At 42.3% G+C, this 26869-nt stretch overlaps 1 protein-coding gene across 1 annotated transcript in view; it reads left to right on the plus strand.

The window, feature by feature from the left end:
- Positions 1–26869, plus strand: part of CFAP299 (cilia and flagella associated protein 299) — a 202595-nt gene that overhangs the window by 52188 nt on the left and 123538 nt on the right. Inside the window, exon 3 of the mRNA XM_074147785.1 lies at positions 14428–14518. Coding sequence (XP_074003886.1) covers positions 14428–14518 — 91 coding nt within the window. The remainder of the gene's footprint in view (positions 1–14427; positions 14519–26869) is intronic.

Genomic DNA, 26869 nt, shown 5'->3' on the forward strand with positions numbered 1-26869 from the left:
CTGTTATTACCTATTGTTAGGTCAGAAATGATGGCTGTTAAAAGTGCCTCCTTTAGCCTGTAGCCTCTGGGAGTGTTTATTTTTAACCTTTGCTTAAGGAATAGCTTGCAGATTTGTCAAGAATGTACAAAATTAGCTTATTAATTGACTGTGACAGTTTCTGTGGTCATTTTTCTTGGAGGCAAGTAAGTCTCTGAGAGGATCACAAAATAAATCCAGTTTAGAGCTGTGTGAAAAGGTTACCTAGATCTTTCATAATAAAAATAATAGTACAGCATAATACTGGGGAAAAAAAAAAAAAAGAATGGCATATGCTAATGGTTATGAAGCAAGGTAGTAAAAATAGCAGAAGTATTATCAATTAGGTAAGAGCCTGTAGTTTCATTGCAAATCCCACTGGATTTAAATAAATGGAATTTTAGCCAAATGAATCATAGTTGTATCAGTTATCATTGTAGAAAATTATATGCATGGAATATCCCGCTGTTAGACTTCTTTTTCAGTCTCTTTTTAATGGTATACTTGCTAAGAGTTTACAAGTAGTTGCCTGTGTCAGTGTCATCCAACAGAAGTGTTTCAGAGTGCCTTCAGTCCCCAGAACACCGGGGGTTTGCTTACCTTTACTTGCCTCGCTTTGTGCAGGTCCATATAACGGTGTTATTTCTGTTGTTGTTTATTTTTACTTCTGTAAATTACACTTGCTATAGATACCTACAGTGAGGTAATAAGTATGAATATTTTCATAGAACTTATTTTTGTTTAATTAACATGAGTATCAGCATTTCAAAATGAATCTTCTTTTACTCAGGGGTAAATTCCACCCCAGCTGCTAGCTCCACTCCAGAATGGACACCCCCACACACCCCCTTTCATCTCTGTCAGGATGATTTCACTCCTAAGAAAACCACAGGCCAATTCATATAATAAACACATAATAAACACGTGCATCTTTGAAAATCCTGAGCAAAACATGATGTAAGTCGATAACATAGGGGAAATTAATTTGATTGATTATTGTTTCCACTTTTGTCTGTTATCTTGGGGATGTGGCTTGGGGAGGGGTGTGTACATATGCATGCTTTAAGCGCTGCAGAACAGTGTTTCACACTATTAATTCCTGTGGAAGGTCCACGCATATGAGGTTCACCCCAGGGACGGTGTACCCTCCAGTGGGGGGCTGGCAAGTGCTGCTGGTGCTCTTGGGGACACGGTGCCCACCAACCTGCCGGCTGTGGCAATGCAGAGGGGTGTCCTGGACCAAGAGAGACGGATAAGGACGGATGGATAAGGACGAATGGATAAGGACGAATGGATAAGGACGCTCTTGCACAGGTGACTTCCCTACATCTTTTAGGCTTCCAGATAAACATCTCAGTGGCCCTTTCTCAGTGTTACGTTTTCAGTGGTTATAAGAGAGTCCTGTCAGAGTTTGCAGAGAGCTGAAAGCAAATTCTGTCAAGGTTTGTTACTGCTTCAGGCATCATGGTTTGAAATCTTGCAGCAGCCATGGATGAACGGGGTGGTGGCTTTATATGTTAGGTCAGGATGGAGGCGGGCTCCTGGGGTGAGCTATAGCGAGAGGAGATCCCCAGACTGCTTTACTTTTAGTCAGATACATGCAGAAGGTGCTTGGTTTTCTCACTTACTGGTGTAAGAGTGCTGATAAAAATGTAATTATATCACTACCTTAAAAGCATTTTTTTCCCAAGAGTGTCACTGGAAAACTTGGTGGTGTAATAGTGGAGAGAGCCTGCAGTCGGCTGGTTCCAGCATCGCCCTTTATTCGTTACAATCTGTACAAGAAATGGAGAACACTGTCTGAAGGAAAAGGGTTTCTGTCTGTGATAGGCAGCTAAGGTTGAGTGAGGCACGAGGATAAGTGCAGGAATCGGGGATAATCCTGCGTTACCAGAAGGATGAGGAGCCTTAGGCACAGCGCAGGTACTGCTGGTCCCGTCTGCCCTCAAATGCAGGACACTGGCAGTGCAGGTGACTGCGTCGCTTACAGTCAGCAGTCAAAGTTTGAGTGATTTAATCCTTGGCTGTTTTCTCCTCTCCTGACTGGCTCCCCTGCGATTTTTTATTTTTTTTCCTCCTCTGATGCCCTGGATAGTCTGTCTTTTTCATCAGCTAGTAAGTCCATTAAAAATTATTTTGTTCTACACTACTCATAATGAAACACACCAGTGCCTTTATCCAGCTTCAAGTCAGCCTGTCAGGTATTTTTCAGATAAACAACTGGAGGGATGTTTGCAAACAAACACACTGTTCTCTAGGGAACAACTTGCTTACCTCGGCATCACTGTGGTCTGGGCTTGACTCGGTAGTTAGGCAGTTGCATTTCAACCTGTTGCTATCACGTGCTGCATTAGTGGTAATTTCTTTGGGTGTTAAATATTGGTGGTTAAATGCCAGTGTATGTTCTGTTCATCGCTGTCCCTTGGTGTTAGTTACGCTCCCACCTAACGCTTGGGCTGTGATCCTGCGTACATGTTAGGACAAGAGAGGCTTTGCTATTGCCTTGCAACCTCATTTTGGCTTACCAAGGTGGATTCCAAACAATTTCCTGTCATTTCCTGCAGAGCACATGAGTAACCAGTGGCACGTGCCATTTTCAGCATGGGTTGTGTGCCAAGGTGAGGTGTCAGCGGAGATCATCTAATTCCTTGGAGCCACCCATCCTCTGCTGGCGTGCCCAGGCTGTGCCCCAACGGCCTGCCACGGGGTGGTGGGTACTGAGGGTGGGGGACTGGCCGGAGACCAGAGGCACGTGGGGCCAGCGTCTCCACCAGCACCACCGCAGCCACCAGCCTTCAGCGGAGGTGACAGGGCCTCAGTGTCCCTGGGGAAGGGGCCGTGTCCATGGTGTTGCAGCTAATGTTTTGAGCAGTGCTGCAAGGAAGCTGTGACTGCAAACCCTTGGCATGGAAATACCCTTCAGCTTTATCTGTTTTGCCAGTATTAGCAGTTGTCCACAAAAGAAAGGCCAAAGAGTGAAACAGCAAAAGTGTTTGGGCATTACCTATGAAACACGGAACAGAGGTCAGTAGGAAATTTTGTGTGGCACCTGTCTACAAAGGATTTGGTTTCAGCCAGCTCTTGCTAGTTCCTTTTGCTGAGAGTTAGAATAGCTGTGAAAGTGTTTGTGTTGGAAGAGAGGAAGAAAAAGAGAATCAAGATCTGTTATTATGACCAATTTGAATTTTTCATTTGTTTTTTCCTATCATAAACATGATGATACAATATTCCCTCCCAATTCCCATACCTAAAACATAGTAATTGCAGTTTCATGGAGTATTATTTTTGGCAGAAACATTGAAAAAAAAATCTATTATATGAAAAAGAGCAGAAGACAAGAGAAAGGGATGGCTTCCAGCTCTCCAGACAATAAACTTCCTAACAACTTCACTGGTACATTTAATATCAGATTTATAAATCCCTAGGTGCTGGCGAGGTAGTTTCTGTGCATCAAGGACCTAAGTTTGACTTGAGCCAGTGACTTTTCCCGGTCTAGAAACTGTTTGCTTTCCTTGGCAAATGGGAAGTGAAGAGGAGGTGGGGGAGCTTTCATTAAAAGGTCAGGCTTTTTGGTTTTCCAGTACACAGCAGTGTTTCATTACTGTGTTTACTTTTTATTCCATATGTTAGTGGTTTCTTTTTTTGCAATTGTACCAATAACAAAATATCAATTCACCAGTAAATTGGTGCAACAGTTTGTATAATATTATTTAGTGTTGCCAGCTTAAATCTTCTCCACTGAAATGGTTATGAGAGGAAGTAGCCTTGATAAAAGCATCAGCAAGCTCCTAAGAAATAAAATTTTTCAGAGCAATGGAAGGTGGAATCTGCAAGTAACTAAGGTCCTGTGAAATGTTCACAACACTTGGTCAATGCTCAGCCTGGCCTTGCTTAGGAGACGCTTCCTGATGTTAGTGAAGGTTTACTTAAGTTTGGGTTAAAGCTCATTTCTTTCTCGCTCTCTCCAGAGACCTCTTTGTCTCCTTTTCCATTGCTAGATTTAAAGAAATCTCCCGATCATCGGATTCACAGCCGAACAATTGCACATGGGTAAAAGCTGAGTCAGCATATTAGTAATTTAGAGGTAAGAATTCTTCCAGAAACAAAAAGTTTATTTAAGGAAGCTGAAAGGAAAACAAACAGCTAGAGGAATGTCAGCAAGTAGAGAAAGGAATACGTGTCCATCTAAACTCTGCCCTGGTATCAGCACTGAGACAATCACCCTATGGCTCTGTAACCGAGCGGAGCTGCCTGCTCTCCTGAGTGCCCAGAGAAGCTGAGATGCTGTGTGGTGGTCGCCATGCTTCTGGTCTTCTTTGGCTAGCAAGTTTTCCAGTGGATCCAGACAAAACAGACTGTCCCTCTTCTCAGTCCCGAGAGCAGCCTGGAGAAAGAGCCGGCGGGGTGTAGGTTTGCTGGGCAGGTACAGCTCTGACCCTGTAGAAGCCCTGGCCAGTTGTATCTGCCGTTTGGGATCTGTCTTTGTGGGCTGGGAGCCTTCCCTGAGACTGAGACGGGGATTTTCCTGGTTGCCAGGCTGTTGCTGCTCTCCCCACAACTTTCTGTCCATACTCACTAGACTTCCAGCAGCACAGCCGCATTTTTAAAAATTTCTCTGATGTGATCTCAGTTTCTCTTTGATTTATTTTGTGATACAGCTCTGGCGCGCCTGACGTTTTTTATTCCTGTCTGTTCCATTCGAGTAGTAGCAAGTCTTCAGTGAACTGTCTTGTACCCCCTCACCTACAGTTAAAGTGCTGATTGGTAACATGTATTATCTGAGTGGTTTCTCACTTCTTTCTTTCCCCAAAGCCTTTCTGTTGGTGTCTTGGCACAGATAATCTGTAAGGTGTCCCTTGCAAAGTTTTTGTTTTCACCAAATTGAAGGGTCAGGTTGATATTCCTATGGAATGCCAGCTCTACTTTGTCTTTTTCTTCTTTTACTTAAGATAGTAATTTTTGAGGTTAATCTGTAGTGTTAATCACCGCTTCAGAAACTAAACTTTCAAATATGTGAACTGGTATATATGTACTGCTCACTGTTTTCTCTGATCTGGGAAGTTATCACTGCAGACTTTCAGTTCTATACAGAATAACTTGTATGCACAGAGCAAAGTCAGTGTTTATCGTTAAGTCTGTTGAAAAGATGAGTTCTATTGAAGTGGAAGCTGCTTTTTAATAACAATAAATCAGAACAGCTAAGACCAAGACAACTTTTACAGTGGAGCAGACCTCCTAAAATGGAAGAAGAACGTTCCCCTAGCCGCTATGACTTGTACTAGAAAGCGTGTAAGGCCTTGGTAGTGCAAACCACGCTCTGCAAAAGCTTAGTTTAATGTCTGAGTTGGAGTTGTTTGTTGTGTTTGACAGTAGGCCTGTTGGGTTTGGACCTTGCTTATTCCTGTCTGACACAGAATGTGGGTGCACAGTAGCAGCTGTAATAAATACTATGTTTTCAGTAATAGTCAATGTTTTTGTTCTTCTCAGCTGTAGACCAAGTCTAACCACTGTGTTGTCTTGAATTCTTTGTGGCCGTTGTTTGAAAAACCCTTCACCTGCCCTGCTGTAACCGGAGTTGAGCAATCCCGCATGCCTGCTGACCACATAATAGGGCTTTAGGACTTAATAGGAATATTGAATACAGGGGCAAACACAGGTGCGCAACTTCTGGCTTCCTTCTCATTTGCATAATAGCAGCCGAGTAAATGAAGTGGAGAATGGTCAGGCAGCCAAGCACAAAAAAGATAAGAGCACCTTGTTTAAGTGTACTGCCTTAAATCTTTTTGCTTTAGAAGTATATTTTCTGCCCCTCAGAAAAATTGGGCATGGGAAATGGAGCATTTGTGGAGTGCGCAGGTGTGTGCTGGCTCTCCCCGTTCACTTCAGCCTGCTTTCGCCAAGTGCTTGTGTCCGTCGGCCACTGTTCCAGCCTTATTCCCAGCAGCAGACTCTGGTTTTGTCAGTTATTTTGAGGAAACTGGGAGTCTGGCTGTTGCTCATATTTCTCAACCCCTTCTCCCACGTTCTCCTCCCCCCTGTCACATTTATCTAAAACAGCTGGTTTTTTGGTAAGAAAGAGAAGGATGAAAGGGAGCAACAAGGAGTCTTCAACCTGTATTATGTTGAAGCACTGGCTGGTTGGTGGGAACTGATTCAACCTGCAAAGCTATTAACATTTATTTAAAAGGTCCTCTGTATTTGGACCTTTTACAGAGGACCTAATTTAGTTTACGGGAGAAGCTAGGAGTGGTACTTTTGGTCTCAGTTACTGGAGTAGGCATGGAGAATGGGTCAGTGAAAGAGTGTAAATGAGATGAGAATCATTTCCAATGTTTGGGCAATTGTAACGTGATGATAGTCAGCAGCAAAAGTTGGTCGGATGGCAGGGCCAGGTGTGGAGTGGAAGCAGTTTCTTTAATGATTATTTCTCTGTTGTTGCTTCATCCAAAAGCAGATTTTTCATTTGGTTGTTATAGCAAATTCTGTGTTGTGCTGGAAATAGAGATTATCTGACTTTGACCCGTACTGTTACACCTGCTAGTAAAATGTTAATATATTCTCATGAAATCAAAGTTGCAAGCCATCTCTTCTTGGCAGATGACTAGCAAATCTTGACTGTTGTGGCCCTGATCCGTCTGTGCACTTAAGCAACGGTTTTCTGATGCCTGGCAGTGTCCCGGGAGCTGCCCTTCTCTGTGAAAGGCGCTGCTGTCAGACACAGAAAGTGGCCAGGGAATTCCATGAGTGTCGCTTTGGTGGTGTGTGGCTCCTGCTAAGTGGCAGTAGCATTCTGCGGGTTTTCCGTAAATGTAGTTAGATACAATGAAATGCTAAACAGTTACAGGTGCTTTATCTTATTTATACTGAATTAAAGCTCTTTTGTGACCAGAAAAGGTAAATGTTGTAATACATGTCTTACATTGCTGATCAGGTGTTTCTGCTTACGTTTGTACACCTGCTACCGTATTGCGTAGTTCTGCATTTCAGCTCCTCTTCTGTAACCACTTGTGAAAAAATAATTCTTTGTGAGATTAGAGGTCCCATAACAACCTGTAGGTACCTCTAGGCATGTTTTTATTAAATGGGAAATATTCAATGCTACAGGCAAAAGCGATGGCTTGGAGAGGTCATTCTGCCGTTTAGGCAATCTGTGGTTAGCTGGGACACTGCCAACGGTGCCAAGGCGGCTCTTTGTCTGGCTTCTGAAGAATCTGATGGTGTCAGGGAGTTGTTGTGTTGGGCACCTCTGTGCTGGCTGCTGTGCTGCTCTGCTCCCAGTCCTCCCGGTGGGGCAGCGAAGGGCAGCCCCCGTGCTGCAGTGCTGGAGCGAGGCAGTAGAACGGTGTATGAGTGGCACGTCAGCGTGCCCTGGCTGTACCCAGATCCGGAGAGCCCCCGGGCATCTTCTTTCGTGGCTGCAGCTATCGCCCAGCTAATCTGTGCACCCTCCAGGCTCTCTTGGGGCTTGGAGCGTCCTTCAGATGGAAGAGGTAATGAAATACCTACAGACAGACAAATACTAGTTTGCTATAGGTTGGGCTTGAGGCCTACATGTGAGATTTTGTGCTGAGAAGTCATCACCCGCTTTTATCTTTATACTGTAAATTAGAAATTGATATCCTGTGAAGGACTTGGCCTGGAGGCTGAGCTACGTATTGCAGAATCCTTGCAGTCGTCATCTTGACTCTATTAAAAAAAACCCAAACCAACCAACCAAAAAAATCCCACACACAAACAAAAAAACCCAGGAACATCCCCCCCCCCCCCAAAAGCCTTATTACCTTTATATGCAGAAGACTCGGAGCCTGAAGCACTGCTTTTCCCAGTGGCAGTGTCTTGTAGCGTGGGCAGCTCCGCAGTGCAGTGGTCCCTGCAGCCCGTATCTGCTTCTGACACAGGGGCTGTTGGAAACTTCTGCAGCCCTGCAGTGGTGTGTAAATTTGGGGTTTGTTTGGAAAAAGGGATTGTTTTTCTTATTGACAAGTATCATTTTCCCGTTTGGCAGAGTCATTCTGTAAGATGCCACCTGTAATTCCTGTTTTTCTTATTAAGTATGTTACTCTGTGTTACTTGTAAATTCCATATTTTAGGGTCAGTTTCTCAGTAGTAAGTAAAAGCAACAATTAGATGAGAGCAAAATTACTTTTGTGGTGTCCCTGACATAATTCCCTAAGGTCTCATCATTTTCACAGAGAAGTTAGAGGGTTTTTTCCTGCCATTTTTACATCTGGGTGTTGTGTCCCATTCTGCCTCACAAGCCTTAACCATTTGGTTTGAGTTTTGGAGGAGCTATTGGTCATGCAAATAACTGTCCCTGTGAGGGGGGGGTGGGGAAAGTAAATCTAGTTTCATTCCTTAACAGTCGTGATTGAGGTGTGATACCAATAAAGCTTCTGGATGCCAGTTTCTTCTGCTGCTGCTGAAAAAGGGGTCTCTGTTTCTCCCCCAGCTTTGTGATGCCTTTTTGCAATACCAGCTGACAACAGTATGGGCCTTATTGCTCACCGCGTGATACCTGAATAGATGATTGTATTTCTCCAAATAGCTCTTTCCGCGTGACATCTGAATCAGGGTCTCACCGGCTGTTCTGACCTTTGTGCGGAGACCAGCTTGGCTGGCTGCTGGTCCAGCTCTGAGTGTGTGAACGACACCCCGCAGCCCAGCTGAAATGCATCTCCTCCTCCTGTGTTCAGTATGAGCTTTTGTCTCCAGTTAAAGGCTGCAAGTCCAATCCTTTAGTTCAAAAGGCACAACTTTAGGACATACAGTTATCTGTTCTCATAGATGTTGAGCTATGACAGCGGCACTAGGAAAAAAAATCTCTAAATTTCCTCCCTTCCTTGTTTTAAACAGGCAGCAGTGTGTGTATTCCTGAGCCTTAACCAGAGCTGATAAAGGAACTTCTTTTTTTTTTTTAAGTTTGTGAATGTTGGATATGTGACAGGACCATGTTACTGGTAGCTTGGACTGTTTGAAATATTGGTGCCAGTGTTTTGTCAGGTGTGGGCTTCTCAACACAAGCCAAATCTGCAATAGCTTGGGAAAGTGTTCCAGAGAAATGCATAAGCAACCCAAATGTTTTTTTTTTTAAAAAAATCATTTATTCCACAGAGGTTCAAATATCATGTAGTAATTATAGTTGTTACAGTTCCTTGTTCGTTTTATTAAACAATGAAATGCATGGTATTAACGTTCTTACAAAGGCATTTCCTGTATGTTCAATTATGTTACCAGCAATCAAAAACTTTATAGCAGATTTTACAAATGTTTATATGGCCCAAAATGTCCAAATAGTTGAAAGTTTAATCTTCGCTTTCTATATAATTCCTAATGTAATCCCTTGATGTCAGGAAGGGTTCTTTCTTAACACAGACACACGTGCAGTAAAAAGATTTTAAAAATGAAGTTGTACAAGTAACAAAATAGTTCGTACCATGCGCCTCGGTGTCAGTACACCCGGCGCTGTTGTGGGCAGATCCTGGGGTCAGGAAGCCATGGGGGCTTCGCAAAGGGCTTTTTGGGAGTACGTTTGGGCTGCAGAGACCCCCAAAACTGTTCCAGGGACTTTATGAGACGGGGCGCAGGCACCCTGGAGCCAGCTCTGCCCAGGTACGTGTTCCTTCTCCAGAGCTCCTCGCTCTCCTCCCCTCCACCAGAGCCACTGCTCGCTGTCACCGGGGAGTGGCGACACTGGCTTGGCGACGTGACGCTTGTGCAGCACACACGGTCACGCGCAGAGATACAGCAGGTTTTAAGTCCATTTGTATTTCACTGTCAGCCGTGCCTTCCTGCTGAGCTCCTCTGCTCTTCTGATGCCACCCACCTTGTGTAATAAAACTGCAAACTGACACGCAGGGGGTCTTTATACCAGCGCTGTTGCTGTTTCTGTACCCAAACTAGTTCCTTCGGAAAAGTATCCCTTCTAGTGTTGCTAAACTAATACTTCTTTTCACTGTTGTGTCCCTTGAAGGATACTGTAGTGAGGAGTGTTACTCCTTGTTAATGCTTCCTCTGAGGTACGTGCAGGAAAAGCATATCTTCAGAAAGGGAGAAATTAATTTAGAAATTAATATTCAACACAAGTAGTGTTGTTGAATTAATATTCAACACAGCAGGTTGGTGACAGTAATAACATGTTTGAAGAAACATTCGGTGTTATCTTTGGATGTGTTGCTTAATCTTGGCATGTCTCTGATTCCCATTTGAAAAATGAGAATAGTAACCTTATGCATTTTACTTTTTCCACCCGTCTTGTCTGGGTGTTTGGCCAGGGGTTGTACAGCATCCAGCACGGTGACACCCTGCTCTCGGCATGGGCCTCTGCCCCATGCTGTGCAGATAATAATTAAATCATCAGTCAGGAAGGGTACAGTCATGAGTGCAGGTGGCTGCAGTGTACATGAGAGTGCCTTCTAAAGACATAATGCTGCCTCCTAAATTGGGCTAAATTTCACTCTGAAGCATCCTTCAGTGACTTTGCTGGGGAATGAACCAAAGGGTAGGAGCCCTTTTGGGCGGCGCATGAATGTTACGGTGACGTGTGTGATGCTGGAGATGGATAAGTGTATGCTAATAATGAAATGCTCTGTGCTCTCCTTTGCAAGGGCTGTTGTAACCTGCAAGCGTGTTAATAACATAGAGTATATAATATATAATACTATATAATATATATTAATAATAGTATATAATTTGTAAACCTCTAGCTTCATGAAGGACCAAATGCAGATTTTAGGAACTTTTAAAATTCATTTAAACAGCAATTTTTAGGTCATGACAAGTTAAGTAACCTTCATGAGACAGGAGTAGTGTTCAGTGGGTGCTAGAGAATTCCTTTCTGCTCCTCCCTGCTGGGAGAACTCCCTTGTCTCACCTGGCAGGGAGCTGGCACAAACATTTATGTACCCTTCATGCATTCCTGACTAGTCACACCCCAAAATTTCAGCCTGTTTATGTGTGTGGGAACTTCTGCAGAGTGGAATGCCTTGATCTCTCCTCAGTCTTCTGCTGTGATGGTAAACTGGAGTGCGGAGAATGTATATGCTGCTGTGGCAGGGAGAGAAAAACCTCCTTTCTTTCTCAAAGATCAGCTCATAACAAATGCTCATACAGCGTTCCCATAAATGCTGCATCTTCCTAGTGAATATGTGGCCTTATTCAGATGAGAACCATGTGTAATTGGAAATTTTTAAAACCAATTCGGTGTACACTTAGGTCTCCAGAAGCTTGCAATTCTTTATGTATAGTTTATGAAAGTCAAACTGAATTTTTTTAAAGCAGTTCAATGCCAATATGTGTCTGCAGAAGCAATTCCCTGTAGACAGTTTAAGTCAGGTCAGTTACTAATCAATTACATTTGATACTGAAATGAACCTGGTTTCAGCCAGTCTTAAGAATGGGAATGTGACCTTTTGTACTGTTCTAACTACCTGAGCCGAGAATTTCCCTTGAGGTGAGGGGTGCCTTCTCCGGCGTGGGCAGGCGAGAGGAAAGCCGGCTCTCCCGGCTCGTACAGCGAAGTGGAGGATGCTCTTCCTGAGGGGCAAAGCAGTGAAAAAGACCGAGGCTTAAAGAAATAACATACATGCAGGAAATAAAGGAGTAAATCCTTGCCAGTTCAAAAAAGTGGAAGGTCTACTGGGTGGCTCTTTGTCCCTGCCTCAGGAAATATTTGCTTAGATGCTGGGCAGCGCTTCCAGATCCCGGAGTTCTAGAGTTCAGGCTTTATGTGTTAGGCTCTTCATTCTCTATAACATTCATTTTCTAAATTTATAAAGGTTTACCTGAGAATAGCCTGAGCCTATTTCTGCTTTCTTTGTGATTCAGATTTAACAGTGATACCTTCTGTTATTCTTGATCCAGTAATACTGTATATATAGTAATAGTATATATTTAAAAGAGAGGATTTCGAAGAGATTAAGAGTCTGATACAGAGAACACGTTTTGTTTCTGCACTCATGGTTGCATCAATTTTTTTTTTTGTACTTTTAGGCCACTAGGGACGTTGTCATGAGGGTAAAATAATATAATTCTAAAAATGTTTCTCTAAATGAACAAATGTTTCATTTGTTTCTCAGATGTGTCTCAAGAATAATTTTGCCTGGGTTTTTTTTTTTTTTTTGGTGTGTGTGTGTCTTCTGTCCTACCCTGCAGCTGGTTAATACTAAGCTCTGCTCCAGGTGATCTTGCTTCTGTGTCACTTCAACCACGATGTGTTGCATTCCTAATGTTTTATTGAGCCATAATATTGTTGTTGATGGTTTTTCTCGTGGGCCACAGAAGAATGAATTTATTTTAGTCAAATCCAGGGTGGTGGGTTTTTTTTTTTTTTTTTTTACATTTTGTAGATGTTGAAGCATCTTCTGCAGAGCAAGGGGGGCTTTGTCGCTGAGAATAGCATATAGAAAATACATACGTATCAGATGATGCCTTTTCTCATCTTGCATCTTTCAGAAGCTGGACTTGCTGAGATAGACCCTGAGTAGTCGACACAGCAAGTCAGGCACAATAATGCCCTTTTGGAATTATCTCGAGGGTTGTGAAAAGCTGCTGCCTTATACCTGTGATGCACCTGTGATGTGTTAGGTCTGTGTCTTAACACTCTGTGATTTTTGACCTAGACAGGGCCATCCAGTGATAGCTCATTTTCCAGAAACAGCACAGCTTGATTTCAGGCATGGCTCGGTGTTTTCTAATGCAGAAGTAATGATACTTACTAAAAAAGTTTTATACGTCTTAGTATTCAACAAGTGGGTCAGTGATTATTTTGCCAGTGAATGAAGGATGGGAGGAAGACAAGGTTTTTAAGGAAAGGCGGAGTCTCTTAGGTGGAGCCTAAGATTTAAGTGGATAAAAACACATAATCTTTCAGGCACCCACAGCCTTCTGGTTCAAAATGGGAGCCACAAACATCAAGTGAAGTTGGCTAGAAAGTTATTAAACATGGATTTACTGTTGATTTAGTGTTAACCTCTGCCAGAGAAAGGAAGACTTTGGGAATCTAGAATTCTTAACGGGACAGGAAGAGAAGAATTTGATACTCCATTTTTCATCTGTCCTTTACATCTAATTAATTGAGGTGTTTTAATCCATATGTTAGTCTTTCGTTTTTCGTTTTTACAGTGCAGCAGATGGACTTCTGAAACAGTTTTGAATGAATGCACTTCTAGATAACAGCTGGTAAAGTGGCCAGGGATTGACCCAATAGCTCTACATCAGAGTTTTGAAGCTTGGATGCAGGCTTTTTGCTCAGTTTAAGAACATTCCCATGCATGTCTATATTTAAAAACTTACCAAAGGGAATTTTTCAGTGTTTGTGGTGCTCTTTTATTTGAGACTTGATACATTATACACTTGATAGAAAGATTGTTACTGACGCTGTATTCCCTCTACTTATATTGACAAATGTTACTGCTATTTATTGGAATATTCGTCTCAAGATAGTGGGGAACATAATAATCCTTCCCCTTTCAGGTAGATCTGTGCTGAACTCGGAGGCACTGGTTTGCCTTGGGTTGACTGAGAGAGCTCTTTTCAGTTCACATTCACCACTTCAGACACCAAAAGGAGAAAAGTTACCACTGACGCCACTTTAGTGCAAGATTTCGGAAGTCTCTGCTTCCTTCTTGTGCGTGCGATGCCCCTGCAGATGGAGAAGAGTTTTGGATTGGGTTGAGAGTCTTGTATAAACCATTTTAAAGAATCACGTTTTTGTTGACGGGTTTGGCCGATATTCAGTGCTTTTGTCCATCTGATGTGTTAGGTTATGGTTGGACTCAATGATCTTAAAGAGTCCCTTCCAACCTAGATGATCCTATGATTCTATGTGTGCTTTATATTTTTAATGACTGAGTTCTAGGGTGCTATGTTAAAAGGCTGTCAAGTAAATTTTAGTGTATGGTATCCTTTTCTGTGATTTTTGGGTTTTTTTTGTTGGGGTTTTTTTTTTTGCCAATTTTTCTGGAGCAAAATTGGTTTTTCTTTTCATGCTTTGTACTTAAGGATACAGAAACTATATTGACCCTATTGATTGGTCTCTGGCTGAAGAGTAAGGTATTAAATCTGTTTAAGTTTATATTGACACACTGTGAAAATTTGTTATTCTTATGTAAACATGACTTTGGCCATAATTCTTGGGATATAAAATAAGCGCTTAGATTACTCCAGATGTATAATTGAAAATGTGCCTTAGTAGAAGTCACCTTTTGATAAACTAGTATTATATCGTACATCTGCGGTAGTGATGAATTTTGAAGAGTGGTTTAAGGGTTTCTAAAAGCAGAAGAGGAAATAGAGAAATTAGCTACGATAGGGTGAAGACTGTCTCCTTACATTTGCATAACACTTTACCCAACAGTGAACCCAAACTCTGTGGCAGTAATTAATAGTATAATTATACCACTTTTTTTCTAGGTCACTAGCAAGCGTAGGAAAAGAACTGAAAGACAACTTTTTGCGGGCCCTGGCAGAAAGAGAGGAAGCCAATCGTACTGGAAGAATTTCTGTGAGTACCCGCGAGAATACAATCTTCTTAAAAGCTTAAAAATGAATCTGAATAGGAAAACAAGGTATTTTACAGGAAAACTTCAGGTGGAATGTTTGAAAAAATATTTGATTTAGGAGAGATTTCTTGAAACCTATAAACTTGATGTCAATTTTTTTTTTTTTTTTTTTTTTTTTTAAATAAGGGTAGCATATGAAAACACTGCCCAGAAGTCTGCAGAAGGTAAGTGATGAGATGAAGGATACAAGAGGAAAAACATTGAGTGAAGTGTATTTTGACTTCATAAGAAGTTGTAGATTTCTGCTTTGCAAAATTCATTCCCATGTGTGTTTTAAAGAGGGGAGATGCAGTCTGATCGCTGGGAGAATCTCTTTGACACTCATGAATATCGGTGCTCTTGGAGTTTCCCTGCTGAGTTTGGTGGGGTGGTTGATGTGCTGGGTCTAAGAGGAAGGTGTTAGGAATACGGCCACATGCCTCCTGGCTGGGCCAGCTGGTAGAGGCTAGTAGGGCTGTGCCGGTGCCTGCCCGTGCTCTGCTTCACCACTTGATGCTGGCAGAGGCCACTGGGGAACCTGCTGCTTCGCTTCTCGCTCCCCCGCACTCATGTAGGTGTGGTTGGGGACAGTGTTGGAAAAGTTTAAATTGCCACTTGTCAATACAGCTAGATCAGTATCCTTCAATTCAAAGGCAGGATGGTCCTATATCCTTGGCTTTTGAATAGCTTTAGTTTTGCACAAAGAAGAGTTTGTGCCTGCGTGCCGTACAAGGGAGGAAGTTTTGAGTTTCGTAATTTAAGTTCAATCTGCTTCCATTTAAACTTCATAACACAACTGAAAATGAGCCCAGAATGGTCTTACTGCTGTGTTTAGATAGAATAGTGCTGTTTCTTGCCTCCTTCTTCATGGGGTAGCAGGAGCCTGGATTTCTGTCTGTTAGATTGCCTCTCATGTTAAAGAAAAATAATAAAAGTAACCGCAAAGGCAGCGCTGGGCATTCTGGAAGTCAAAAGTGATTGTGATCCTGTTTCCTGGTCCTGCTTGTTTAGGAAGGTGATCAGGCATACACTAATTATTTTTTTTGCTTTCCTTCAACTCTCCTAATTGAAGCAAATGCATAACTCCCCTCCTCCCGTAATTCTAGGGTGGATATTTATTCAGTTATGGCTAGCTAGTTAATCTCTACAATTTGCAGAGGAAATGCTGCCTGAAGTGTGGTTCCACAACATATGCGAGGAAGCTTTCTCATGAATCTTCAAACACCTTAGGGTTTCAGCTGCCCTACAAATATCCTGGGAACTGTGCTTCTAGGGATGTTTAAGGATTTCTATGGGAGAAATAGGACACAAAGATTAAATGTATGGCAGAAATGAGATAGAGTGGAACAATGCTGCATCGGTTTAGCCTTGAAAATGCTAAATGCTAAGTCACTCTGTGACCTACTCCACATATTTACCATAATATAAAAAAAAAAAAAAAGCAATTGCTAATTGTAGCACCTTACAGTTCCCTTTCTGGGTGTAGTTTTCAGAGCATCCTGTAAAGGAAATGTAATTTCTTCATTGTACAGGTGGGGACACCACTGAGTTAGCCAGGACCCTTTTGCACAGAAACAGGCTGTGAGGTATTTCTGGCTTTCTGCAAGGGCTGCAGGGCAGAGCCCAGGGCTTGGGCTGGCTGAGACATCCCTGGGGACTGACTCCCGACCCCTTGCTGTGCTGGGGGGTGCTTTTCTGGTGCCGGAGAGGGCCTGAGGAGGGCACTGGAAAGAGCTAAGGTCAGTGATGGGCTTCTCAGTCTGTGGACACAGGCAGTAGTATTCATTGAGGATCCAGTGCAGTCTGGGAGCTCCTGGAAGCTTCTGCTAGAGATTCCCCTCCCTGGGTGTAAAACTTAGCCCTGAGAATCTAGGACAGAAAAAGGTAGAATTAGGTTCATATGCTTAATTAATTAATTTATTTATTTATTTTGAACTCCTTGGGTTTACTGAACCAAAAGATTTTTTTCTGCAGAATTTTTTTGTTTATTTTCTTTTTCTGATGCTCTGAGGCATGTCTTTTTATGTTGGGGCTGGTTTGGTTCCCCTCTCTGCTCTTGTGCCGAGTATCCTTATGCTGCTGTCGCAGATGGTATTGAGACAGGCAGGCGGGAGCCACCACCGCTGTGGTCAGCAGAGCCTGGATTCAGAAAGCACCGGTAAGGGTTTAGCACTCTGCCTGGTGAGTTACAGGTGGGGCTCTGAAAAATGAAGGTAAATAAATTATGGGCTATCCTTTAAAATTAAAATAAAAAATAAATAGTAAGCATCCCATCAAAACGAAGACAGCTGGTCTCAGTTCCCAAGTTCCCAGGCCTCCTGCAGGGATAAAATTTCTAGGCCCCCAAAACAGCCTCTGGTTATGTATCAAAAGTTTCTGGAACAGCGAGTATTATTACAAGCTCTTCAGTACATACCTAGATATAATGAAGTATATCAAGTGTACAATTTCGGCCTCAACTCGGTCTTTCCTGCAGTTTGCTAGTTTACAGGAGACCCCATAATGTTTTCTTAATACACTTCAATGTGAGAATGCATTTCAAATAGTGATTCAGAACATAAACCTGGTGGCTACAATCATAAATACACACAGAAGGCATTTTTGTGTTTTACTCTTGTGCACCTAATGAACAGAGAGAAAGTATTCGCTTATGAAACCATGTTTGGGTTTGGTTTTGGTTTTTTTGACTGTGCCACCTGTATTATTACCAGGGCTATAGACAGTTCTGTAGGTTTTTAGGGGTTGCACTTGGGTTCTAAGCCCCTGTACACTGGCTGCTGAGAAGACCAGCCTACCCAGAGAAAACACTGCCTGTTTGGAAAGGTAAAACCGCTGCCAAGCAATGCTTACCCTGCAGGGCCCCACGTGTGCTTGGTGAGAGACACTCGTGTGGTTTCTGTGCTGCTCCGATCAGCGTGTGGAGTCTGGAACCTGCTCCTCCTCTTGAGATGAAGGCAGTGCAAGCCATGGGACTTGGTTCCATGTCACACAAGTTGGACTAATAAACAGGAGAGACGCAGCAGGGAGCCATCGTGTGACTTCCCATCCTTCTCTGGAAGGCACCACGAGACAGCTGTAACTTGGGTCTGTCTCAGACAGTGAGCAATTTCATTAAGTCCTCCTGATTCCTTACAAAAGACTGGTCAGTGTAAGACTAACTTTTCTCAGTCCATCCAGAGAAGGCTGTATAAGGCTTTGTGGTCTACCTCAAAAAATCACTGCGCACATGTGACAGCATTGTCAGGATGAGCTGATCTGTTGTGGTGGCCCTCAGCACAGCGGGAGTTAATGCTGCTCCACGGGGTTACCTGTTTTAGAGCTGGGCCTTGGGGTTACTGCAGAAATGGGAGAGGAAAAAGGATCTAAAAAACTTTCCAGAAGCTGAATGAGTGCGATCTTGACAAAGCTTTTTGTAATTCTTACTTTGCTCTAGTATTACCCACAGCAAGGCTCAGCCCTTTGTTCAAGGGTTGGAAGCACTTGTGCCTGTCACCGTGACAGGGCTGTCACGCCGTGGAGATGGAGCTAACGGTCGCAGTGCTCCCACTTGTTACCTGTGCAAGGTCTGCTGGTACGTCCAGACCCTCAGAAACCAAACTCTGCCAGAAACTGGTTTTCTGTTTGTCTTTTCTGGATATACAGCCAGCCTATCTTGTTTGTACAAAAAAACCCAACAACAAAAACCCAACCAAAAACCCACCACACAACATCAAAACCTACAAAACTTGAACAAACCAATCAAACAAAAATGATTAAAAAACCTAGCCCAACAAAACCAAAACAAAAAAGTAACAAAATATCAGGGTAAAATGTCTCTTTCCTCACAGAGACTGGGAGGAAGAGGATTAAAAGACGTCCGGTCTCAAAACTGCTCTTTACTGTGCTTGGGCTGGGAAAAAGCATCTCTCTCAGCTGTGCTTGGTTGCTCTGTGTGGCTTGATGAGCTGAGGTTCCTATTTCCTCTTCATTTCATATTGGCTTTGGCAGATCATCCATGTGTTGAGTTGATCTGGGAGGTTAATTCTCTAAACGAACCCGTCATGACAGACGTGTTGCATGTATTTGCTTATTAACCAGTTCCATTGAAAAAGTTGATCCAGAAAAGTTTATGTGAGAAATAAGATGTATGAGGTAGAAGATAGTTTTAAAGCATGAGCAGGGGCTGCGGGGTGAGGTAGCCACCAGCTAGAGATGGATTTTCGCGTTACTGGTGAATTCTCTATGCTCTTGTAAATGAGAATTCACCTGAAATCCAAGGCAAGTCTCATGATCAGATGAACTTGGCAGGCAGACAGCTCTTGACTTCTTTACACAGGTGTATGTTTAACCTATCTAGCCCTCACCTATACTCTGGTATGCATTAAATATTACTTGTTTATTCAAGGTGATAAAGGGCTTCGTGGATATCATAGTTTGTATTTACAAAAGCCATAGGAAGTTACGCAATACTGGGGAATTCCTTTTTGTGTCCCAGAGCAAGTCTTGCAGTTACTCTGTGCACACCTTGAGGCTTATCTTTGGGAGAAGCTTGGGGTGGTGGGGCAGAGGAAGACGACGGTTGCACTGATGTGTCTGAAGACATAGGTACCCTGTGAGCTTGGATTTGGATTTCGTGGCCATTGGAACAATTTATAGTTATGTTCTTGCGGGCATTAATGCTAGCATCAAAAGCGTTTAGGCGCTTCAAATAATTAGGTGAAATCCGTTGATGGAAATTAGGGACATTAGTAAGCTAAGGATTCCTCTCCCTGTTTCACTGATTAGGGCGGAAAAAAAGGTTTCCACACAAAAAAAAAAATCCAACAAAAGAGCACCTGATGTTCCTGTTCTTGGTCGTGTGAGCGCTACAGCCAGGAGATCAGATGAAATTCATGCCTAGTAAAATGGAACTTGTTTAGGGTTTTTCTGCACTGGATATTGGCTGTGAAAGCAGTTAGATGGCTGGGCATTTTGTCTTTGAAATGTGTATTATTGAAGCTGTATAAAAGCACTGGTTACAGCTTGTTCCTGTAGAGCTGTTCAAAGCAACCACTGTATCTGACTTAGAAAAACTTTCGAATTAGGCACTTTCTAATATACCTGTGACCAGTGTTGAAAACTTGATGAAGTATAAGATTGTATTGTATATGACCAGCAACATTGTGCTGACATGGTCTTTTTTCCCTTTACTGCTTCCCAACGTCTATGAAGGATTCCTTCTCCAGAAAAAGAGGATATTATGGAGATGTTTATTTTCCTTTTAACTGAACCCATGTTTAATAAATGGCTATGGAAATTGCCTGAGTCATGTAGGTAATCATAACATAATTTCAAACAAATAACTTCTTCCCTTGAAATACAAAATATATATCAAATTCTGTGTCACTGGAGAGAATGTACTATGAAATAAATGAAACTTTGTTTCTTGGGCATAGATGTAATCTTTGTATTTCATCTCTTGAAGGCTTAGTATGCATTTCTCCTCAGTTAAAATGGTGCAGGGATGTGTGGAAATCATGTTATTTGTTGAGACTTCTTGTGCAGATGACAAGCGGAACCTTTTTTCCTGAGATTTTATCTCCAGAAGTCATAGGCGTGATCAGCTGCTACCGTTCATGTACCATATTCCAGTGCATATTTGGCAACAGGGGCAATGGGGCACAAAAGCACTTGGGACACTTGGAAATGGGACTGTTGGATCCAGAGTCCTCTGAACCTCAAAACCAGCTGTTGGGGAGCTGGCTGTACGTTTATGGTGTAGTTTTATTTCTATTATTTCACCTGTAGGATCATGAGGCATTGGCAACAGAACGGGGATAAGGCAGCAAGCAAAGAATGTTACTTAAAGTGTTATACAGCATGCTAAGGCAGGGCTTAAGTTCAGTATGATTTTTCTTTGTGTTTATCAAATCTGTCCTGGAGAAATGTATCTTTAAAAGGACCAGTTAATATGATTATTATTTTTCCCCCCCAAGATTCCTTCTCTGTAAGTCATAGGTGCAGTATCGTGGAAAAATCAATCTAGTTTAATTGTAATACATGGGTTGTAGATTATTTTGAACACCGAAAAATTGCTGTTTAGTGATTCAGATGTGTGTTTCGCAATTCCTGGTGATCCCAGGGTTTACTTGTACCTAGGGACTGGAGGGATTTTGGCCGGTGTTAGAGCTGTGGAGCAAAAGTCCTGATTTGACAGCGGGAGGACTCTCACCTCTGCGGAACGGCAGTGTGGCTGCCACTGGATGAACCATGGCAGTTCTCTGTCTCTTATACTTAAATGTTCTTGAAGTGGCTAGTTTGTCTTTTTTTTAAAGCTAACTTTCTTGGTCTCTGACAAAGACTTGCTTACAAATTTGTTCCTCTAACCTGAATTTGCTTTCTGCAGTAGCCCTTTGCTTATTAAGTATTCTAAAAAAATTGCTGTGTTTAAAGTCAGAAAATATCAGGTTGAAAACTTTTAATTCAGATGGTAAAACGTCAAGTTTACCTTAAAGGAGGATGTGTGTGTGTTTTCTGGGAAATTCTCCTGTAGGATCCTTGTACAAAGCGGAGGACGTACTAGCTGGCTGCTTGCCACATCTCTGGATGCACTGTTTTGTCTCCTTGGAAATGGAGGTTGAAATTATGCCCCTGCAGAAGCCAGTGGCTGTTTTGTCACCAGTGGGCTAAATGGAGCCAGAGCCCCACCCCTTGTATGGGTACTCCTAAGTTACAGTCTTCCTCGAGACAGCACTATTTTATCGGAAAAAAAATAATTCTTCAGCGTGAATAAGGACCTCGGGTTCCATATTGATCTCGGTATTTCTCTGCTGCTGTCAGCTGGGTTCTTCCTGTGTTGAACTGGAAGCTGAGTTTGATGTTTAGTTCGCTTTGTGTACACAGCACGAGCTTTTTGCAGGTGTGAATGTAAGCCCAGGGGGTGTCACAGGAGTTAAAACCTGTGACGCACAAGATCCCAGTTGGAAGTGGTACCTGTAACTCTGGAGATAGTTCTATATTGCTCCTGGGCACGCACAAAATGAACCTTAGTGAAACACATTGTCAGTTCTCAGTAAATAAGTAATAACAAGATTTAATTGGAAAACCTGTATTTTTCAATAGTGTGTGCGTGTTTTAAGAGCCTTTCAGTGTTTGTTCTTAGACATATTTCACGTTGCACGTATTTTATAATGTTAGTTTAAAACAAATAAGCAGTGTGGTAAAAAGGTATATGGGTAAGCTCGTTGAAATATGATGGTACTGATAGGAAAATGGTGATAATTTAAAAAAGAATATATTTTTTATTCTTTGGTCACTGACTTTTAAAAATCATTATGCTTGCATGTATTTATTAGTATTTTCAGCTCTTCAAACTTTACTGTAGGAGTGTTTCTCTTTTCCTAGTGATAGAAAACAAAACCCAAACATCTGGCTGCCTAATGTTACCAAACACAATGACTTTCACATTATAAATTATTACCTCTAAAAGAAGCAATGGAGAAAGGCGGAAAGAGCTGATGCATGAAAGCTTTTAGTGGAAATGAAAGAAATAAACAGCTATTCTGTCAACAGATCATTTCATTTGCTCAAATTAACTAATGGTCTGATAAGTGAGACTCAGTGAAAACCAGCTGTAAGAAAAGACATTCAAAGCATTACTGAAAGAAGCTTAATAAGACAGCTGGAGTGAGAACTAATGGGCTTTAAGGGGGTTTGGTATGTTATATGCAATATTTGTGAGTATTTCCCTCCTTAGCATTTGAGTGACATTCTTGGCCACCTTGCCTGTTAACGTGCGCAACGTTACAGCTGTACTCTGTACATGCTTGCGAACTCTTGGATGTCACTGAGAACAGAGTTTATTGTGAGGGGAAATTGTTTCTTTTTGACAAAGCGATTTGCTGTGATTGAATGTTTATGGAGAGAGCCACCTGGTACCATGAGATGGAATCAACAAGTCATCAGATGGTCATGCGGGTCCTTGCCAAGTACCCAGTGACCTCCTAATTCAAAACAATACAGAATAGTCAATACAGCATGTGCTTTCATTATGTTATATACTTTTTGAATTGTAGAGTAATAAATGACCCGAGCACATGCACAAAGTATGCCTGTAGGTCATTTCTTGCAGACCTAGAAAACAATTGAGGTCAACCACGCGCCTCAGTCAAAAGCCTCTGTGAATGACAAAGACAACATACTTTGGTTTTATCTCACAGGAACTTGAAATGTGGTGACACTGCAATACATGGAAGATGTTCAATTTCTTGAGGAAATCACACTGATGCAGTTGGATATAAATAATACGCTACACTTACTGGAGAACTCACGTGAAGTATGAGAGCACTGTGTTACACGGTAGCCGAGCTCCCTACTTAGTCAAAATCTCAGGACAGAGGGGAACCCTGGCAGAGGTCTTCCAGCATGGCAGAGCTGCTTTTCTAGCAGATTTGCTATCGGAAGGTTTTGCAACCTCCAAATAATTGGTAAGGAGCATTTTCTAGCTAGCTGAGTACCTTCAAAGAGCTTTGGGCTGTCATTGTGCCTGTTTGGTTCCATCTTCTTTGCTCCAAAGTGTCCCTGGGGCTGCTCTGAGGGAATGTCCGTGAGGACAGAAGCCAGGCACAGTGGGGCAATGGCACCCACCATCTTCAAGGCAGGGAAGGCCTAGATACATGTTCTGTGAAATCTACATTACGTGTGTTTTTCTTGAAGCTGAAAGCTCCTATTAAGGCAGGCAGTCCAGAACATTCTCTCCAGGATGCTGTTGTGTGAAAATGAAATACTTTCCCTTCAAGAATTTGGGAGAGTACCAAGTGTATATCTCAATATGAGTGAAAAAGCAAGGGAGAGAAAGAGAGATCAGTATTTGTGGGTATTTTAGAAGTTTATTTTGATCCATGTTTGTTTTGAAGCACAACTTGTGTTGCTTGTAGATAAATAGTGCTGCTTTGGCCTGTTAGATGGAAGCATCTCAAAGGTGGTTAAGTTAAATTTTATTCCAGCTGAAGCTTAAACTGCAGTTCTCGCTAGACAGCAGAGCCTGTTTGTCTACCACTGGGTAAGTTTTGAACAGCTCCCCAAAGGGGTGGAGAAAAAAAAAGAGTATTCTTTTCACATCTCCAATCCGATGTGTTTATCTGGGAAACATTTTTCGCTGTGAACAGCAAAATCAAAGAACTAGATAGTGTAATGAGCTGTCTGGGAGAGAACCATGAGAAATGTAATCATTTACAGTTTAATGATCAACTTCCCCAGGAAGCTAATCTAAATTTCAACAAATAACACTTGTAAATATCTGTCTACTTATACTTAAAATAGCAGAACCCAAACAGAAGCCCTTTTTACTAGGTATTGCACAGTTGGAAGAGGTCATAATGACTTTTGAGCAGTATCCTATAAGTAAGAAGGGATGAGTTTTTCTTTTCCCTTTAAGAGACAGAGAAACTTATTTTGCATCATGCCATAGGCACTTTGCAGCGATGCTGGGGAAGAACTTCTCTTCATACATGTTGATCATGGGATCACTGTGTTCCTGCAGTGCTCGAGTAATGGCTCTTGACAACATGTGAGAAACTCTACCCTACTTTGCTTTCACAGAACCTGTAAACTGTTTCTTAAATAGATGTAGCACTCATGCTTAATTGCTTTATTATTGTCTATTTTCATGATGTGCGGTCAGCATTGTTGTTCTAATAATATTAGGACAAGAGGAAACAGGCACAAACTTGAATATAAGAAGTTCCACCTAAACATGAGGAGGAACTTCTTTGCTGTGAGGGTGGCAGAGCACTGGAATAGGCTGCCCAGGGAGGTGGTGGAGTCTCCTGCTCTGGAGACATTCAAAACCCACCTGGACAAGTTCCTGTGCAACCTGCTCTGGGTGGACCTGCTTTGGCAGGAGGGTTGGACTACATGATCTCCAGAGGTCTCTTCCAACCCCATGTGATTCTGTAACCCTTTTCAGTTTGGCTGTGCTGGATCATAAACTGCAATGTACAAAAACAAACACTTGAGAGTCAGATCTGCCTTAGTGAAATTCTTCTGAGCATATGTGTTGGCGTATGTACTCCTAACAACTGTGTAAGTGTCCCACAAATGCCAAATAAAACAATACAAGAGAAAACAGATTGTTAACCTAAAATGCACTAAAATGCCAAAGGTAAACCAGTCCTCCTCCCTCCTCCTTGGCTTGAAAATAAGTCAAAGGAAAGAACCAGACAGCAGATCTCTTTCATTGTTGGCTGTTTTTTTCTTGTGTACTATATATATGTATATTCCTCAGTGTTTAACTTACCTATTTTTCACATCTCTGCAACCGGAAGGGTCACAGTTTGCACTGTGAAGATGCTGTGAGAATTTACGTCTTGAAAAATTACAATAGTATTTAATAAATATCAACCGTGGGCTCACAGACATTTGAGCGCTCGCAGGGCCTTGGATCTAGTCTGGGTGTACCAGAAACATTAGTGTTCAGTGACCTTGGTTTAGTCTTTTACATCTTTCTGTTTTGTAAACAAAAATTGTCTTTTAGTGCTTCTGGTAATACTTACATTCTTAAAATTAGGGATCAGCTCTTCTTTTGTGTTCTGTAATCACCTATGCAAGGAGACAACTGGCTGTATACACGTGTTCTGTAACACCATAATGGGCTTTCTCCAGAAGGTTGAAAAAACAGCTGAGAAGCTGATAGGCACGACTGGCTCCGGCAAGGTTCTTGCTGTGATAACCCACAGCGGCGAGGTGCTATCTGCGATGTCAGTTTACAGCATAGGCGATGAAATAAACAACTCCAGTCAAATAATATAATCTAAACTAATGGAGATAATTGTTCTGATATTCGGGAATAGAAAAAAATAGTAGTGCATGTTCCATAGGTCACAGTGATTTTGTTGTGTAACAGCACGTAGAGCTCTAAGGAGCCCCTCTTGCTTATATCCCATGTTCAGGGAGCACGATGATGCCTGAACCTGTGAACCTTTTGTCTTTCTTCTAGAAGGCTGCCTTCTCCCTGCTCTCTGCCTTTTTTTTTTTTTTTTTTTGCCCCTAATCAGTCCCAGGGTGCTCTGAATGATGGTCATGAGATGCTCCAGCTCTTGTCTTCTGTCTGATGGGGAAGGGTGAGCACACAGTCTGTACTGGGGAGCATTTCTGCTTTTCCTGTCCCGCCCTCGCACATTATTATTAACCGATAAACTAGTTGTTCTTCCATCCAGGTTCCCCTCTTGGTCCTTTTCTCCCCTCCTTTTGCAGACCCAGGATGCCTTCAGTTTCGGAGTGGAAACCTGCCCATCTACCCCTCCCTTCAAACTGGGCATTGACTGCAGTGAGGGAACTCCTTAACGTCTGTCGTGGCAGGAGCTGACCGTCACCTCTCTACTAACAGAGTTAATAACACTTAAAAGTCCGTGTTCATGGACAGTTGAATTCTGGTGCTATTAAGTTGGTTGTGAAACTGTTGCTGACCACTATGGCATTTGGGTAATGCTTGTTAGCATCAGATGAATTAAAAAGGATTGTTTAATTGTATTTACTGCTGCTAGCGTGTGCAGTTGCTGTGGTGTCCTCTGGACGTGTCCCTGGTAGCATTTGTAAATGCCCCAATGTGTTCGAGGAGCCATCTGGAGGCAGATGAAAATAGTTTCAATCAGGTCCTTTCAGAGCATGCTGTAAATCAGTGCGACTCCATAGTCCAATGGAAAACCCCACGAACCCCATGACTCAGCCCCTCAGAGACCACAAATGTTAATTCCGTCCATTTTTTTTCCATCCCCATTCATCAGTTTGAGGCTTTCGTCTCCTCTTTAAGCAATGGCCTTTCAAGCAGGGGTGAAATTACACCTGTCAGTAATGTGTGTTCTTGTCACACTGTCATTTTTACAAAAGGAAGTAGATGGACATATGTCCTCCCATGCAAACCAGCCAACATTCTCCCTTCCTTTTGAGCTACGGTACCTTCTTTTTTGTTATCTGTGGTAAAAATGGGACATGTCACCCATACTAGAAGACCAGGCAGGAGTGATGCCTGTGTAATTGGGTGCACAGTAATATGTAATCTCTCTGACAGTGCTTGGACATAAAGACCAAATTTTGCATCTGAATCTTTCCCATGCTATCGGATGGGATTTTAGGCACAAACAAGGTGACACTGTTCCTGTCAGCCCTGGACTGTGCTTTGCTTGTTTTCTGCATCTGTAAAACTCTCAAGTGTTCTCCTTTTGATGGGTTGTGGGACGGAGTCACTTAGATATTTATTCCTGTTTTTTCATTTATTGCACCCGTTGCCTAGGAGCACTGCTACCAAGGTTCTGGCTTTGTTTTTAACACAGGCTGGGAATATTTACAGTTTTTTTTCC

The sequence above is a fragment of the Numenius arquata genome, chromosome 5 (assembly GCF_964106895.1).
Source record: "Numenius arquata chromosome 5, bNumArq3.hap1.1, whole genome shotgun sequence".
Classification (NCBI taxonomy): Eukaryota; Metazoa; Chordata; class Aves; order Charadriiformes; family Scolopacidae; genus Numenius; species Numenius arquata.